Raw genomic sequence first — 15,740 nt, forward strand, 5'->3', positions numbered from 1 at the left:
TACCAAAACCTTAAGATTGTTCCAAATGCATTGTTCAAGTCAATGCTTAGGATTTTTCCGTTTCATATGTAATGTCAAAAAGTGATGACAGAAAAGAGCTACTTCCTTGTGGATCTAGGAAGGAAGTATTGCTAAGGTAGATCTCACTAATGGCTAATTATTTGAGGATCCTCCCTTGAAGGGTCATCATCGTTTATAATTGCTTGTATGCGCAAAGAGAGAACAAAAATCAATAGAAGGACTAGAAACTCCCCCATTCATACATGCTTGCAATTGGCCTCAAATTGTATAAAATTGTGTTTTACCCTTCAGTGTTTATTAGGTCATTTATTCTGATTATTATAAAGAAATGTGCTTTGAAACAAGAGCGAGCTTTTTTTAAAACAACAAATGAAAAGTCCACTGTTCTTGAAAGCATTGCATTGGGTTGTTAGATTATTTTTTCAGTATCTACAAGTAGTATCTTCTTTCTCCTCTTTCTGTGCTAACATACATGAATGAATGAATGAATGAATGAATGAATGAATGAATGAAAGGCCAACTATGGGAGCAATTTTAACTCTCAGCAGCAAGGCAGAATATGGCAACAAAACCATAGCTGGCCCAGCAGAAAAGCTCAGATCAGGCCCATTGCCAGTAACTAGTAAAGGTAAAGGGACCCCTGACCATTAGGTCCAGTCATGGCCGACTCTGGGGTTGCGGCGCTCATCTCGCTTTATTGGCTGAGGGAGCAAGCGTACAGCTTCTGGGTCATGTGGCCAACATGACTAAGCCGCTTCTGGTGAACCAGAGCAGCGCACGGAAATGCCGTTTACCTTCCTGCCGGAGCAGTACCTATTTATCTACTTGCACTTTGACGTGCTTTCGAACTGCTAGGTGGGCAGGAGCAGGGACCAAGCAATGGGAGCTCACCCCGTCGCGGGGATTCGAACCGCCGACCTTCTGATTGGCAAGTGCTAGGCTCTGTGGTTTAACCCACAGCGCCAGTAACTAGACCACCTTAATTAAGTTCCAGTGGATCCTTAGCTGATCCAGTTCTGTCCCTTCTTCTGCTCCCAGTGATGTTACCTTATGCGTTTGGTGAGCACACTGGGGGCTCCTGCAGATGCTCCAATCAAAAAAAGGGATTCAGATTGGTCTGCATGTAAGTTAATTACTATTAATACTAATATTTGAATCCTGACTTTGAATTCTCAGATGTTTCGACAGTACACTAATAAATTTAAATTAGGGATATGCAGTATGGTTTTTGCAAAGTTGATATTCCTTTTATATTACTATTACATATTTATAACCTGTCCTTCAAGCCAATGGTTTCAAAATACCCAAAAGATTACAACCCTGCAACCCCTAGCTATACTTGTTTCTTGTACAGTAATCCTTTGGTCCCCTGGTTGATGTTTGTTTCTGTGCAGTTTTAAAAATTCTTTGTCCTTTCAATCCACAGTCTTGGTTCATCCACACTGCACTTTAATATGATTGGTTGTGGCAACTCACATTATTTTGGTAAGTGGCATCTGTGAAACACCATCATGTCAGGTGCAGCATTGTGACACTATTGACAAAATGACATAAGTTTCAATAGCCAGTAAGTGTGGGCAAATGCGGCTGAGGATTGTGTGGGCAATGAAACAGCAGGGGAAGCTCATCATCAAAATAGTGAGAAGGTGTTTACAATTACCCAAATGAGCAAAGGGAGTGGGGAACCAATACAAAATGAGATAAATTGTTTCGACTCAGCCCCACATACTATTTTTCAAATTGTTGCAAAATGCCTGGACATGACAGAGCCAGATGCTCAAATTTTAGTTTTGGATAAATGGAATTCTGCCTTAAACCTACTGTTTTACAGAAGCTTCGTATACTCCACTGTCTCCGGCCATGGACTCGTCAGATACTGCAGCAGATACACACCCTGCCTTCTCCTCAAGGTGGTGACTTACTGTTCTTCTTGGTAAGTCAACACCTAAGTAGGCAAGAAGGAAGAAAATCTTTGTTTTAGGTTCTATCTATCTGAAAAGCATATACACAAAGCTCTGAAGTCACAGTCAAGTTGAAAAGCATCTTGGACATCAAGCAGACTAACTCGTTTCATCACAAGTCATTTATTCTTATTTACTGAAATAGCACCACACCTTTTTAGATCCAGGACTCCCCTTTAACCCCAACCTACAATTACATAGGAGAGAGAATGTGTTAAGTGCATCTTGATGTTTAGGGCTGAAAAAAGCTACTGCCACTACAATTCTCTTTTGTACAACCATTAAAGGTAAAGGAGGACTATCTTGCTTTGCATGTTAATAATAATAATAATAATAATAATAATAATAATAATAATATCTTTATTGTCATTGCCCCCTCTCAGGGACAACGAAATTACTTGGCTGCTCCATCCACCCAGATAGGGCACTCCACTCAAAATCAGAACAACTATAAAAACACTAATTAAAACAATACAGTATAATACAGCAAGGAAGATTAGATGACTTTCAAAGTCCAGGTTTCCCATTCAGGGCCGAGATCGCTCTGGAGAAGAAGCTGTTCTTGAGACGGCTCGTTCTTGCCATCATCGTCCTGTATCTCCGTCCCGACAGCAGGAGCTCGAAGAGACAGTGACCAGGATGCGATGGATCTTTTACTATGTCCAGTGCCTTCCTATGGCACCTTGTGGCATAAATCTGCTCTAAGGTGGAGAGTGGGCAGCCAACAATGCTCTCTGCTGCCTTAACAACTCTGCACAACACCATCCTGTCCTGGGTAGTACAGCTTCCGTACCACACACATAAGCCATAAGTGAGCACGCTCTCAATGGCACAGTGATAGAAGTGATTATCACAATATCCCCATTTCTCCCCCCCCCAAAAAAAAAAACAATACCCCCACCAAACAAAGAAAATGGGAATGCTGGTGCCCTTGATGTGCCAATCTCAGGTCTGGGAATGATCCATTTGTAGGTTCCAACATACTAGTAGAAAACCAATGTATTGCATACTTTCATTAGGGCTTTTGTGCAAAACTAATCAGCTTCATAGCCTAGCACCGTTATTAACTTGCCCATAAGTTTCCCATCAGCATTATTCCAAGTCCTTAGCTGCAAATGAATATTCCCCACCTTTCAACTTCCCACCATATTCTATTTGAGAAACACTATAAAGCAGTGTGCTTGACAAGCCTTACAAATGGAACATCTAAGGACCAAGTTAGAGCAAAGGCCCCATTCAACTTGGCCAACAAGTGAATCAGTCCCCACACCTAGCAATTAGGACAGGATTGGGGAACCTATCCTTTGCCCTGTCAAAGGTTACTAAACCACAAACAGAGTGAATCAACTGGGGGACTGGTTTTTTTATGTGGCTCAGTGGCCCAAGAGATGCCTCTGAAAGTGCAGATTGGGTTGGATGTCAGATGTCCCAATCTGCATCTCCAAAACTTGACACAGATAGGAGACTGTCCAGCACTGGACAACCTTACACCTGAGAAGAGGAAGCTCTGAAAGTGCCGATTGGGCAGGTCACACCTGGGTGATGTACACTTTCAAAGGTGTTGCTCCTCTCCCACATAAAAGGAGCTTGCAGAATGGATGATAGATGGGCTATTCATGTTTGAAAAGGCATCTCTCCTTAGGAAGAAGGCTGCCCAAGTGCTTCAGGTTAGATGACATTAGTTGGCTGGCCACACTTGAATTAAAATATCATAAAGAAGAAGAAGAAGAAGAAGAAGAAGAAGAAGAGGAGGAGGAGGAGGAGGAGGAGGAGGAGGAGTTTGGATTTGATATCCCGCTTTATCACTCCCGCTGAAGGAGTCTCAAAGCGGCTAACATCTCCTTTCCCTTCCTTCCCCACAACAAACACTCTGTGGGGTGAGTGAGGCTGAGAGACTTCAAAGAAGTGTGACTGGCCCAAGGTCACCCAGCAGCTGCATGTGGAGGAGCGGAGACGCGAACCCGGTTCACCAGATTACGAATCTACTGCTCTTAACCACTACACCACACTGGCTCTCTACAGAATTCTTCCTACCAAAATCCCTGTAAGAAATTAATTCTAATTCTGCCTTCGTTTCAGCCGTGATATGTTCTGCCGAATGTGATATGATTCTACTACCAAAATTTAAGGAGAATCTATAGGGCCAACCACCTCTTAATTTCAATCATCAGCTCACATTCATGAGCTAGAGTTTCCTGCAGAGAGCAAGAAACATTCACTGTAAGCAGCATCCTGTAATATAATAAGTTGCAAGGCTGAGGAGTCCTTTCATCTGCCAAGGAGCCAAGTGTATTGGTATGCATTACGCCCCCCTCCTGAGTCATGACTTTACATCTTGTTAAGATGTTTAAATTTTAAGGCTTCAGATTAGAGGATTGATTGCTGCATTTCTCCTTTCATTTGTAGCAGTGGGGATGCTTTTTCCTTGATGATGAAGTGCTTTTTCTTCCACCACTTTGAGAGGGGTGAAGGTGATGACATGATTTATTGATTACCCCCAGGAATAACCGCAGCAGTCTGAAATCGACTTTGACAATGACAGAGACTGTCTGTGGAAGAACTTCATGGTTATTCTAACTCTGTTACTCCCAAAGATATTTGGCATGGGAAAACCTATGTTTGAGGACAAAGCCCCCGCACCATATAAAGATGCAAGAGACAGCAGGCATGGATGTTGCAAAAATAAAAAAGTCAAAGTCAATGGGGGGGAGAGAGAGATGATTTCAATGAGGGAAGAGAGAGAACTAAGCACATGCTTAAATTTCTCAGTGAAATCAACAGAACTAAAAGCAGCTAACAATGAAACTAGATATATACAGGAATTTCAGGAATAGGTTCAATGCAAATGAATGATCAAAAGGTACAGTATGCACTTAGGGGTTGCCTTTCCTATGTGCTACTTAAAGGACACACAGTGAATTCAGATAACTAGCAGTTGCAGATAAACAAAGCTGATATAATGGAGATTGTAGATTATACATAGAAGGATGCAAGTTACAGAGTGGCTTCTTTATAACCTACCCAATTCACATTCAAGTAGTAAAATATGCTTAGTATCAAGAGAATGATTAAGCTTACCAAATACATTGGTACTACAGTTGTAAAAAACAGATGAAAGCTGCAATTCTATGAACACTTACCCATTTAAACTTAGTAGAACTTACTGAGTTACTCTGCATAGAACTGCTCTGTTAAATGGCAGATTGAGTACTATCGGTAAACCTATCTCCTGCTCCCAATTTAAACTCAAAGTTAGGATTACAGATATCCCATTTTGCAAATGAAAGAAGAGTTATTTTTTAAGGAAAGTAAATCCTGTCAAATTCTTATAGCCCTTGAATGCTTTAGAGATAAAGGACCATTCAAGCTGCCACAAGAAATGTACATTTAGGGACCACACAGCGTACATATAACAACATTTGTTAGAATAAAAACTCTGCCAATTGGGAATGCTAAATTCTATTAAAGCAAGTAATACAAAGTATACACAGGTCCTCAAATCTTTCCAGTACAGTCGTACCTCGGAAGTCAAATGGAATCCGTTCTGGACATCCGTTCGACTTCTAAAACGTTCGGAAACCAAGGCGCGTCTTCTGACTGGCTGCAGGAAGCTCCAGCAGCCAATCAGAAGCCGCGGAAGCTGTGTCGGACATTTGGGTTCCAAAGAATGTTCGCAAACTGGAACACTCACTTCCGGGTTTGCAGCGTTTGGGAGCCAAAATGTTCGACTTGCAAGGCGTTCGGGATCCAAGATATGACTGAATTTGGGAGGGCAAAAAAACATTCAGAGTTATGGTACACCTATCTTCCACAAGATACAGGCTCAGACTGAATAAGGGGATAATTGTTTCTCACTCTTATCATATGTAACAGGGATGGGGAACCTCAGGTCTGGGGACAAAAGTGGTTCTCTAGGTCCGTCTCTATTTGGCCATTAAGAATCTATCCTGAAAATACATCTCTCATGTGCCAAATGCCAGGTAAAGAGGTACGTCTTCACCATTCCCTGAAAGCTGTATGGTGGAAGTACCAGAGGCACCACTGTGGGGACTGAATTCTACAATGTAGGGACTACCACAGAGAATGTCCTCTCCAGGGCTGCTTATTGTCCCCAAACTTCTGAGGGTGGCAGAAATACGAAGAGAGACCCTTCCTGCTGATCTTAACAGGTGGATGTGTGCATGTAAAAAAACCCCAAACAAACAATTCGTTCTAGCCTTTTGTAAGCTAGCATGTAGTATAGTGTATTACAGAAGCCAACTCCTAGGGGCTGAGGTCCCTTCAGCCCCCCAATAAAATATCTGAGGGGGCCACCCCGCAAAGTTGAGTGGAATTCCCATTCAAATAGTGTTTATGCACGCTACATCATGTAATTGATGTGTTACCTGTCCCCCAGCCTCTGAAAGGTTGTCCGTGAAGGAATACAACCCATGGTCTGAAAAGGATTCCCTATCCCGTTAGAAGGAAATTTGTACCACACATCCTTTATCAACTTCATTTTGTCTGTATCTTTGCACAGAACTAGGATATATTTCCCCATTTGTCTGGCAATAGGGAAAGGAAAGCAGAATAAATGGATTTTTGAATACTGGGAGCTATAGGTACATGTTGGATCAGAAACTAAGTCCAAGTGACAAGAATAGGAGAGAGTATGTAAACTGCAGACAATCCCCCTCAGGCCACATGTAGCCAATAAATGCCTTTATTTTTAAACCATTTCTTTCATTACTAATGAGCGGTTGAAACCTCCACAAAGTTTGAGATATAAAACACAACTTATTCCAGGTTCTGACAGATGTATCAGATAACCACAGTGAGGCAGAATTGAAGGTGTACAGATGTCCAGTTTTCCTGAGCATACATGTATGGCGTCGTGCAATAGAATTTGATAGCCATAGCACTGGGAGAAAACTAGAGACGATTACAGCTTGCCAATAAAAGTCTCACATTGCACAAAACAGACGCATACAGCCGCCCCCCTCCACAAGCTGAGCGAGAAGAAAAGCCTCTTGCTATCTTAAAAAAAACCCCAAAACCCCGACCCTGCTTTTAGCCATCTGCAGTCCTTACACTTTTGGCAAGTTTGTGATAAGCTAGAGAATGTACTATTTCATATCAAGTAAGCTCAGCCAAGTGTGTTAAGCCTGAGTTAAGCACTGAAATACTGTCATTCATATTACAAATAGATTTTTCTTTCTTTACTCAGGCAACTGAGCAGATGGCAGACAGTCAGCTCTGGGAGCCCAGCTTGGGCAATAACAGCTGGCTATCGATATTGTATGTCATGAATCCACTTGGGCTGCAACCAGCATTCTTTGCTACAATGGTCTATGCCATGAAACGAGCTTCAGTTACCACATTAATCCAATACTTGACCAAATCAACTTGACAGCCAGTGTGGTGTAATGGTTAGAGAGCTGGACTAGGACCTGGGAGACCAGGTTTCGAATCCCAAAACGAGGAGGAGAACCACGTGCACCACTCTGAGCTACTTGGGAGAACAGGTGTTATATGAATTTAATAAATAATAATAACTTGCTACAGCTATCCAAAGCAACTAACAGTGCCAGCAACTCTTCTCTTCTTGAACATGCCTGCTTCAGAGCACAATTCAGCCTTCCCCAACCATGTGCCCTCCAAATGTTGTTGGACTCCAATTCCCATTAGCCCCAGCTAGCATGGTCAATGATAAGAACTGTAAACCAAAAGACCTGGAGGGCACCAGGTTGAAAAAGACTCATTCAAAGCATTGGCATCAAAGCACTATATAGTAGGAGATGTCAATATCTATGAAGGAATGCCTAGTCCCACATCAATGTGCCCAAGATTGCTGAGCAGGGCTTTGCTATAGGAGCTACTGCCATTTGAGGTAAGTCCAGGAGCAACAGGAGAGAGAGCTTTCTTGATGGTAGTTGCCTATTTATGGAAGTGCATCTCCTAAGAGGCTCACTCGGCGCCTCCTTTGCTGTCTTTTCAGCAGCAGGCAACATACTATTATTCTTTCAGTTAAGTTCTAACTATTTTAATCTGCTTTTAAAAATCGCTGGTGCTTATTCTTTTTGCTTTGTAACTGATTTGATCATTATTCTGCTGTGTTGAGGAATACTCTGGGAAATTCCTTCATTGAAGGTTTTATAAAAGGAGGAAGGAACAGATGGATGGATGAATAAATACTAACAAAATTCTCTCTAACCAGGTCAAAATGCTTGTGAAGTTGAACCCATGAACCAGAAGGTGGCAGCAATACTGTATGTAAGAACATGGGGAGGTGGGAGAGGAGAGGAGGACAGGTTTTGAACGTGTAGCTTCAGCTGAAGGAATCAAGGAAAGACCGCAAGTGAAGCACAAGAAAGGTATCAGCAGGAGCTGAGACACAGCATCTCTCTCTGTATGTGTGTATTCACACACACATGCCTCTCTTTCTGTTTCTTTATCCTTCCAAGACAAAACTTTGAAAGGAAACCTTATCTCTCTGGATCTAAAAGCTGCAAATCATTTTGGTCTTGGAAACACAAATAAAGCTCTTGATGCCAGAGAACAAATCCATTCACAACAAACTCGCAATACATTTGCTAAGTTCCCAACAGTCAGCTGCTGGAAAACTGTAGATTGTTTGGTCAGTTAGCTAAAGAAAACAGCAGCACACCACAGACTGCTCTTAAAACAGTTTTAACTCCTTGTCTCGAATGACTTGGCATGCACCAGGGGAGAACTGTCAAGGCACTGCCAGAAATTGCCTTAACCCAAAGCTAGAGTCCTATGCTAGAGGACAGAATATTTCAGAAGAGTAAGGGTACCACCCACTTTTGATGGCCAAGCTCAGCCTGGATTATGAGTCTCTCTATCTGCACTCTTAAAAAGCATCTTAAAAAGCAGAGACATCACCTTGCCAACAAAGGTCCATATAGTGAAAGCTATGGTTTTCCCAGTAGTGATGTATGGAAGTGAGAGCTGGACCATAAAGAAGGCTGATCGCCGAAGAATTGATGCTTTTGAATTATGGTGCTGGAGGAGACTCTTGAGAGTCCCATGGACTGCAAGAAGATCAAACCTATCCATTCTTAAGGAAATCAGCCCTGAGTGCTCACTGGAAGGACAGATCGTGAAGCTGAGGCTCCAATACTTTGGCCACCTCATGAGAAGAGAAGACTCCCTGAAAAAGACCCTGATGTTGGGAAAGATGGAGGGCACAAGGAGAAGGGGATGGCAGAGGACGAGATGGTTGGACAGTGTTCTCAAAGCTACCAGCATGAGTTTGACCAAACTGCGGGAGGCAGTGGAAGACAGGAGTGCCTGGCGTGCTTTGGTCCATGGGGTCACGCAGAGTCGGACACGACTAAACAACAATCTGCACTCTAGAACCCCTGTGGGTGAGTTGCTTAAGGCCTCAGAACGGTGGACGTATTCTATATTGACAACTCAGGTTCCAGGACAGTCCTGTTCTGGAAAAATGGCAGCCCAGTGATCTCCCTGGCATAGCCTAACTACAAACACTTCAGGTCTAGATCCTTGTCAGGGCCTTCAGCTGTAAGTGCAGTCCTGCTGGGCCAGAACTTGGGCCAATGCAGGTCAGCATCCTGTTCTCACAGGAGCCAACCAGATGCCAATGGGAGGCCCCCAAGCAGGACAAAAATACAACAGCACTCTCCTCCCTTGCATTCCCAGTAACAAAGCCACCATGGACAGTCACCATTGATAGCCTTATCTTATTTACCAATCCTTATCCACCAGGTTGGGCACCATCACTACATACTGTGGTAGCAATATTCAATCATTTAACTGTTTGGAATCTTCCAACATTCACCTTCCTTGGATGACACCAGGTCTAGTATTAAGGGAGAAAAACTCTTTATCCACTTCCCCACCTCGTGCGTAATTCTATACCTTTATCCCACCACTAGTTCAGAGTGTATATGTGAAGTTAGGATTTTTTGCCCCAGTGTGCATTACTTTAGACTTGCTTCCATCTTAATGCCCCTTCATTCAGTTTAGAGAGATTATTTCGGAGCTCCATGCAATCCCTTTTTGTTCTTACCACCCTGAACAACTTCTTGTCAATAGCAAAGGTGCCTACCTCACTGCTCACCCGCAACTGCAAGTAATTAGTTGTGTACTTCTTTCTAGATTATTCTGGCAGTCAGCCTGTCCACTTATCCTGTGGTCTCCTTTTGTGCCTGCTACTTTTCCAGTCATCCACTGCCCAACTATCTGGCTGTCTCTCAATTTACTTCTACCCCACACTCTTTTTCTAGCTTTTTCCTGGCCTACGATATACCCTGCCATCCATTTTCTTGAGCTTTGTTATGCAGCCTACTTCTCACATTCTGCCCAGTTGCCCTTATAGGATCTGCCCCAGCATTGCATTCAAACTCTACCTCACATCTTGCCAGAACTCATAATTCCTGTCTATGCTCAGCTGCCTACAGTCCCATGCTAACTGTGACACCCCAAATTAAAAGACAGCTTGTTGCTCTGAACGTGTGTGTGTGTGTGTGTGTGTGTGTGTGCGTGTGTGTGTATTTCATTTCCAGGCTTTAAGTACTAAAAATTATTCCCCCCCAAAAAAGAATGAATATTTGTGAGTACAAATAGCAAGATATACCCATATGTTACAGGTAGGCCTGACCCTACTTTTTTACCTGTATTTCTTGAAGGTGACATGGTTTGCCTAACACTTTCATGGAGGTCTTTATCATCCACCGATGACTGAGAAGATGCTCTGGCTTCAGAGTTCAACAACATTTGGTTCCCACAGAGGCTAATGCCTGCAAAGTCACTGGGTAAATCGCAGTCCTCAAAGTCCGTGGTGAGATGGTGCAATGGAGAGTCTTGAGGAGGCACTGGGAATGCACCTTCTAAAACCAAAGGTGATCCAGGAGGGGACAAAGAGGAAAGGGAAGATCTTGAAGACAGCGATGTCACCGATTTTGGAGGTTCAGTTAATTTTGGTGCATGGCTTGCTGCCAAAGAGCTGGAAGAATCGCTGTAGTCCATTCTCCCATGGGAATTGACCACCTCATTTTCATGAATTGTGGTAATAGGGCCCGAAGGAATGTAACCACATTTCTCTTGCAATATGAAGTCCAGTTTATACTGATAGTCTAAATCTGTAGGTTGTTCACCTTGGTTATAATACAGATCTGTAGAGCTAAGGGAATTCAGCGACCCCCTGCTGGACGTATTCAGAGACCCACGACTGGATGCCAGGGACCCCAGGCTGCTCCCTGAAGACATAGATAACGTACTGGCTGAAAGACTGCAAAAAAGAAAGAAAAAGATTGAGCATTCATTTCAAATTACTATGTGTCCAATTAGTCTCAGCCCACAATAAAGGATAAAGTATGAATATATAGTCCAGTCAGGTCATAAAGGTGTCAAGTGCAATGACATCTGAAAAAAGGTCAAATGTTACAATTTTGGGGTGTAGAGCCTATTAGTCTGATAACAGTTTTTGGAGGCCAGTTAATTAACTATACATCATATTGGTAACAATATGAGGATGTACCAATTATAGTGTAATTTTAGTGTTTAAGCTCATTTTTTGAGGTTTTGTGTCCAAGAATGGTCATATTTTCACAGGATATCAATTTGTTCACAATTTATGTGACAGCTTCCCTTATCAGTTCTTCTAGTTCACTATTTGGGACACTCTGTTGTTCCCCCTTGGTAGGTAGGTAGGTGACATGGAACATGTACACATGACAGAAATTATCAGGACCTTTTAAAAATTCCCACTGTGATCACCTCTGCATGCACTAGACCTTGTTCAGCTAAAATGTGTCTGCTAATCTGTTTTCCCCTTTCCCTCTGCCTACTCTCATGCAGCTGCAATGCCTTGGAGAAGACGTGTGTTGACAGCTGTAACAGCTGTTTCATATAGAAGTTGCTTCTGCTCTGCGGAGTCTGTGGTCTGGGACACAGGCTGTGGGGAGCCAAATATTTATTAGGAGGTACATTAAATTTTTGTGGGGCATAAAAGTAGTTTCCAAGTTAACAAAATTCCACCCAAAACAAACTAGTACTATTTCCAACTAGATATTTTCAGAGCTCTGTTGGACAAACCTCTGTTTTTCTCTTGTCAATAACAACAGTGTAAACAGAGCAACCTTACCTTTTAAGTTGCAAATGCAAGTTAGTAGTTAGTTGACTAGTTTCTTCAAGTTTTTTAACTAATTTATTCCTTCGTTCTTCCAGTTTTAACCTAGAAGATATAAGAACAATAATTATACTTAAAAACTCATTTAACTTCATTATTCAAGCACATAAAATACAATCCTAAAAACTCTCGCTTCACTGTCACCTTGTATTTAAATACAGTGGTACCTTGGGTTAAGTACTTAATTTGTTCCAGAGGTCCGTTCTTAACCTGAAACTGTTCTTAACCTGAAGCACCACTTTAGCTAATGGGGCCTCCTGCTGCTGCCGCACCGGCGGAGTATGATTTCTGTTCTCATCCTGAAGCAAAGTTCTTAACCCAAGGTACTATTTCTGGGTTAACAGAGTATGTAACCTGAAGCGTATGTAACCTGAAGCATATGTAACCCGAGGTACCACTGTAGTTTAAACAGCAGACAAAGTTCCCATAGAACCCTAATCTTCTCCTTGCTGGTCAAAGTGACAGCAACTGAAGGAACTGTTAAACAGCTTTGCATTGGCAGATAATGTGTGCACAAATAATAACTGATTGAGCAGTATCTGTTAATCAGATTTTTTTTTTAAGTTTCCATAGCAATGTCATTCTTATGGCCAGCTGTTGCACATTGGTTTAATAGCAACCTTGCACTAATGAGGATCTATGGCAAGATGGCCCTTACCGTTTCTAATTCCTGTGTATATTACACAGTACCTTAAAGCAACTGGTTTAATTTTTTAAAAAATGTAAAGTTGTTTAAACATGTGTAAATAATTCCAATTATAGAATAAAAATTCTGTCACAGAATCTCTGTGCGGTTCCGTTGTTTTAACAAAAGGCTAAACTACAGCGCCTTCCTACCAAAATAGTCAGTTTACCTCCCATCCTCTCACTGGTTCAGAAAAAAGATTATACCAATAGCGAAAGAGACCTGAACAAAGAAAATGGTTGTGGAAGAAAGGCAAGAAGAGAAAATAAAGAACAAATGAAATGCATCTATTTTGGCTTTTATACTGTTTCTTGAGCATTTTGTTGCTCTGAAACATAAAACCAACAACGAATGAAGAAAACAACTGCCATACATTTTCACTACTTTGAAGAGTACAAGAACTGTGGAGACTGTAAAAAGCACAAACATTCAAATAACATTCATTGATGTTTAAGAAAATGCTTTGGACCTTATGCTGCCTCATAAAGATTCAGATGATACTTGCTGCCAAAACCATGATCCAAATTCTGATTCACTGCACATTCAGCTTGTTATCCAAACATTCCCATGCATATCTAAAAGATTCATATAAATGTTAAATATGGGGTAAGATGTTTATTTATCAACGTAGGATTGCTGCAGTATTTTTGCCAAATGTACTTCTAAAGGAATCCTATCACTTAGCAGCCATGTTTTTGAAGCCTTATGAAATCTAGGCTAAAGGTTTCACAGCTCTGTTTTTAATGGTGTTCTTATATAAATTCCACATGTCATATTAAATTATTTCTTTTTTCCCAGTGCTGTTTAACAGTTTCCAAATTTATCCAAACCACTCTATTCTTTTTTTAGCTGCTCCTTTGCCTTGGAATATTAAGATATTCTGAATAAAAATTACACTATTCCCCTTTCACCTGAAAAGTTCTAAACTTGTTTTAGAAACCTTTCCTTTGGGAGTCTCCTCTCTGAAATGTCAGGTAGAAGACAAGGTTTCAGATGCATAGACCCCCATCAAAGATACTGCTCTGCATGCAAAATACATACAATGGTGGGGGGAAGCTTAGCACGAGGGTTTTTCTTTGTGATGCAGACATCTTAAGGGAGGCCCTCTTTTTAAGTGCAGTATTTAAATACAGGTTGAAGTCTATTTCTGTTCAGCATAATGCTCTAAATGGTCCATTAGAGGAGGCCGACAAATGACAAAAGGGAATGTTTCAGTGGATAGCTTTGAAAATTGTTCAAAATACTAGGTTTATGTGTTTCCTTGCTTCTGTCCTCTGGATAATGTCCATTTTCTGCCGCAAACATGAATATCATCCAGGCAGCCACTATAGTATACCCGCAGTGTCTTACTGGGCAAAATGCACATGACACAAGGAGATCTAAAACTCACCTTCATATCTCCCTCCTTCTCTCATACTTTCCCCAATACATCTTTGGAGGAAGGGGCTGTACTAATTTGATCAGACAACTAGAGCGGTGGGTGGAGACGCTTAATCGTTTCGTTGGACTATTTTCCCAATATATCCTCCAGGTGCTATTTGATCCATAGGGGAAGTTTTAGGCACCTCCCTCCCCTAGTGCCTGGAGTGGAAATCAGTACAGATGGAAAGTGTCAAACTTGCCTCCCCACTTGCATCACTTTCCTGATCCAATTAATGGTCCTCCCTTCTTCACAGTTGTATTAAGGAGAAAGAAACAGAGGGATCAAACCACAGACCTCTCGGTGTCTTTGGCCCTTATATCAAGCAATGTTTAATAGATTAAAGGTTTGCTTCTTATTCTACAATATAAAAAAAACATATAAATCTGATCTTTGAACAAAAGCAATTGTCCTTGGGGAGACTTAAACAGAGTGTTCGGTGGTTTGGAAGTTCCAGTTTGCATATGCAGTCTGTTTTTGACAAGGGTTCTTGTGGTGCGAATCCTTACAGCATTTTACTAATTATGAGTTTTCTGCTTTGCCTTTTAAATTTGGTGCACCCAAGACCTTGAAGAAATAAGACCATTTAAAACAGCCTTAACTTTCTTGTAAACCACTCAGAAGTTTTATTACAATCAAGTGGCACAGGAATTATTTTGTTAAATATAATAAACTTAGAAAAACACTAGAAGTTTGAGGGGTTTGTTAGCTTGGAAGTTCCTGCTCTGCCATTTGGTAAAGGTCCTCCTCAATTCCTTGAATAAATAGATTTTAAGGGCAGTAGGAGCTGGATGCTGCTTTATTTTATTTGTCTGGAGACACCTGCTTTATAATTGTAATGGTTTTAACAAGGCAGCTAACATTTCTTAGGAAGCTGCAAGCAAATAAAAATAAGTGATTGCTTCCACAGTTCTGCTCATAACACTTTCTATGTCTGAAAGGATGAATTCTTCATTTTATAGACTGAAAGAACATTCGTGTTCCTGAGAGTGGGTTAACACTCATTCAGATATTAATACTTTGATTTAAAATTTTATTTTTAATAGGTTGGCCCACTCAGACACATTGCACTAAATGTAAAGTATCCAATTTAAATATTTTGGGAACTGTGTTTAAATTACTGGCCAGTTAATAGAGAAGCTATTTCAGGAAATTTAGAAAAATCAAACACACACTGCTGGCAAGCAAGGTCTAGTATATGCATAACTTCATCTCAGAAGTCTGGAGTTTGGCTCTCTTTCAAGACTTGTGGCAGGGGTGGTAGAAGAAATTTATCAGGGCATGAGAACTGGGCATCTTCAGATTTGCTTTGGGTTGAAGGGAAAGCAAGCAGTGGCATTACTTCACAGATCTCAGATACTTTAAACTAGTGTAGTGGAATTATGAAATATTTTTGAAAACTATCCCTGCTGCATTTTGCACTAGCCACAGCTTCTCGACTTGGCTTAAGGGTAGTGCATTATGGCTGCCCAATCATGAAGTTACTAATACATGAGT

At 41.4% G+C, this 15,740-nt stretch overlaps 1 protein-coding gene across 1 annotated transcript in view; it reads right to left on the minus strand.

Moving 5' to 3' along the window:
* WWC2 (WW and C2 domain containing 2) overlaps positions 1-15,740 on the minus strand; it is a 111,895-nt gene that overhangs the window by 25,319 nt on the left and 70,836 nt on the right. The window contains exons 10-12 of the mRNA XM_083755417.1: positions 12,094-12,183; positions 10,622-11,238; positions 1,843-1,966 (exon numbers count right to left, since the gene is read on the minus strand). Of these exons, the coding sequence (XP_083611543.1) occupies positions 1,843-1,966; positions 10,622-11,238; positions 12,094-12,183 (831 nt within the window). The remainder of the gene's footprint in view (positions 1-1,842; positions 1,967-10,621; positions 11,239-12,093; positions 12,184-15,740) is intronic.

Source organism: Podarcis gaigeae (genome assembly GCF_964106915.1).
Source record: "Podarcis gaigeae genome assembly, chromosome: 9".
NCBI lineage: Eukaryota > Metazoa > Chordata > Lepidosauria > Squamata > Lacertidae > Podarcis > Podarcis gaigeae.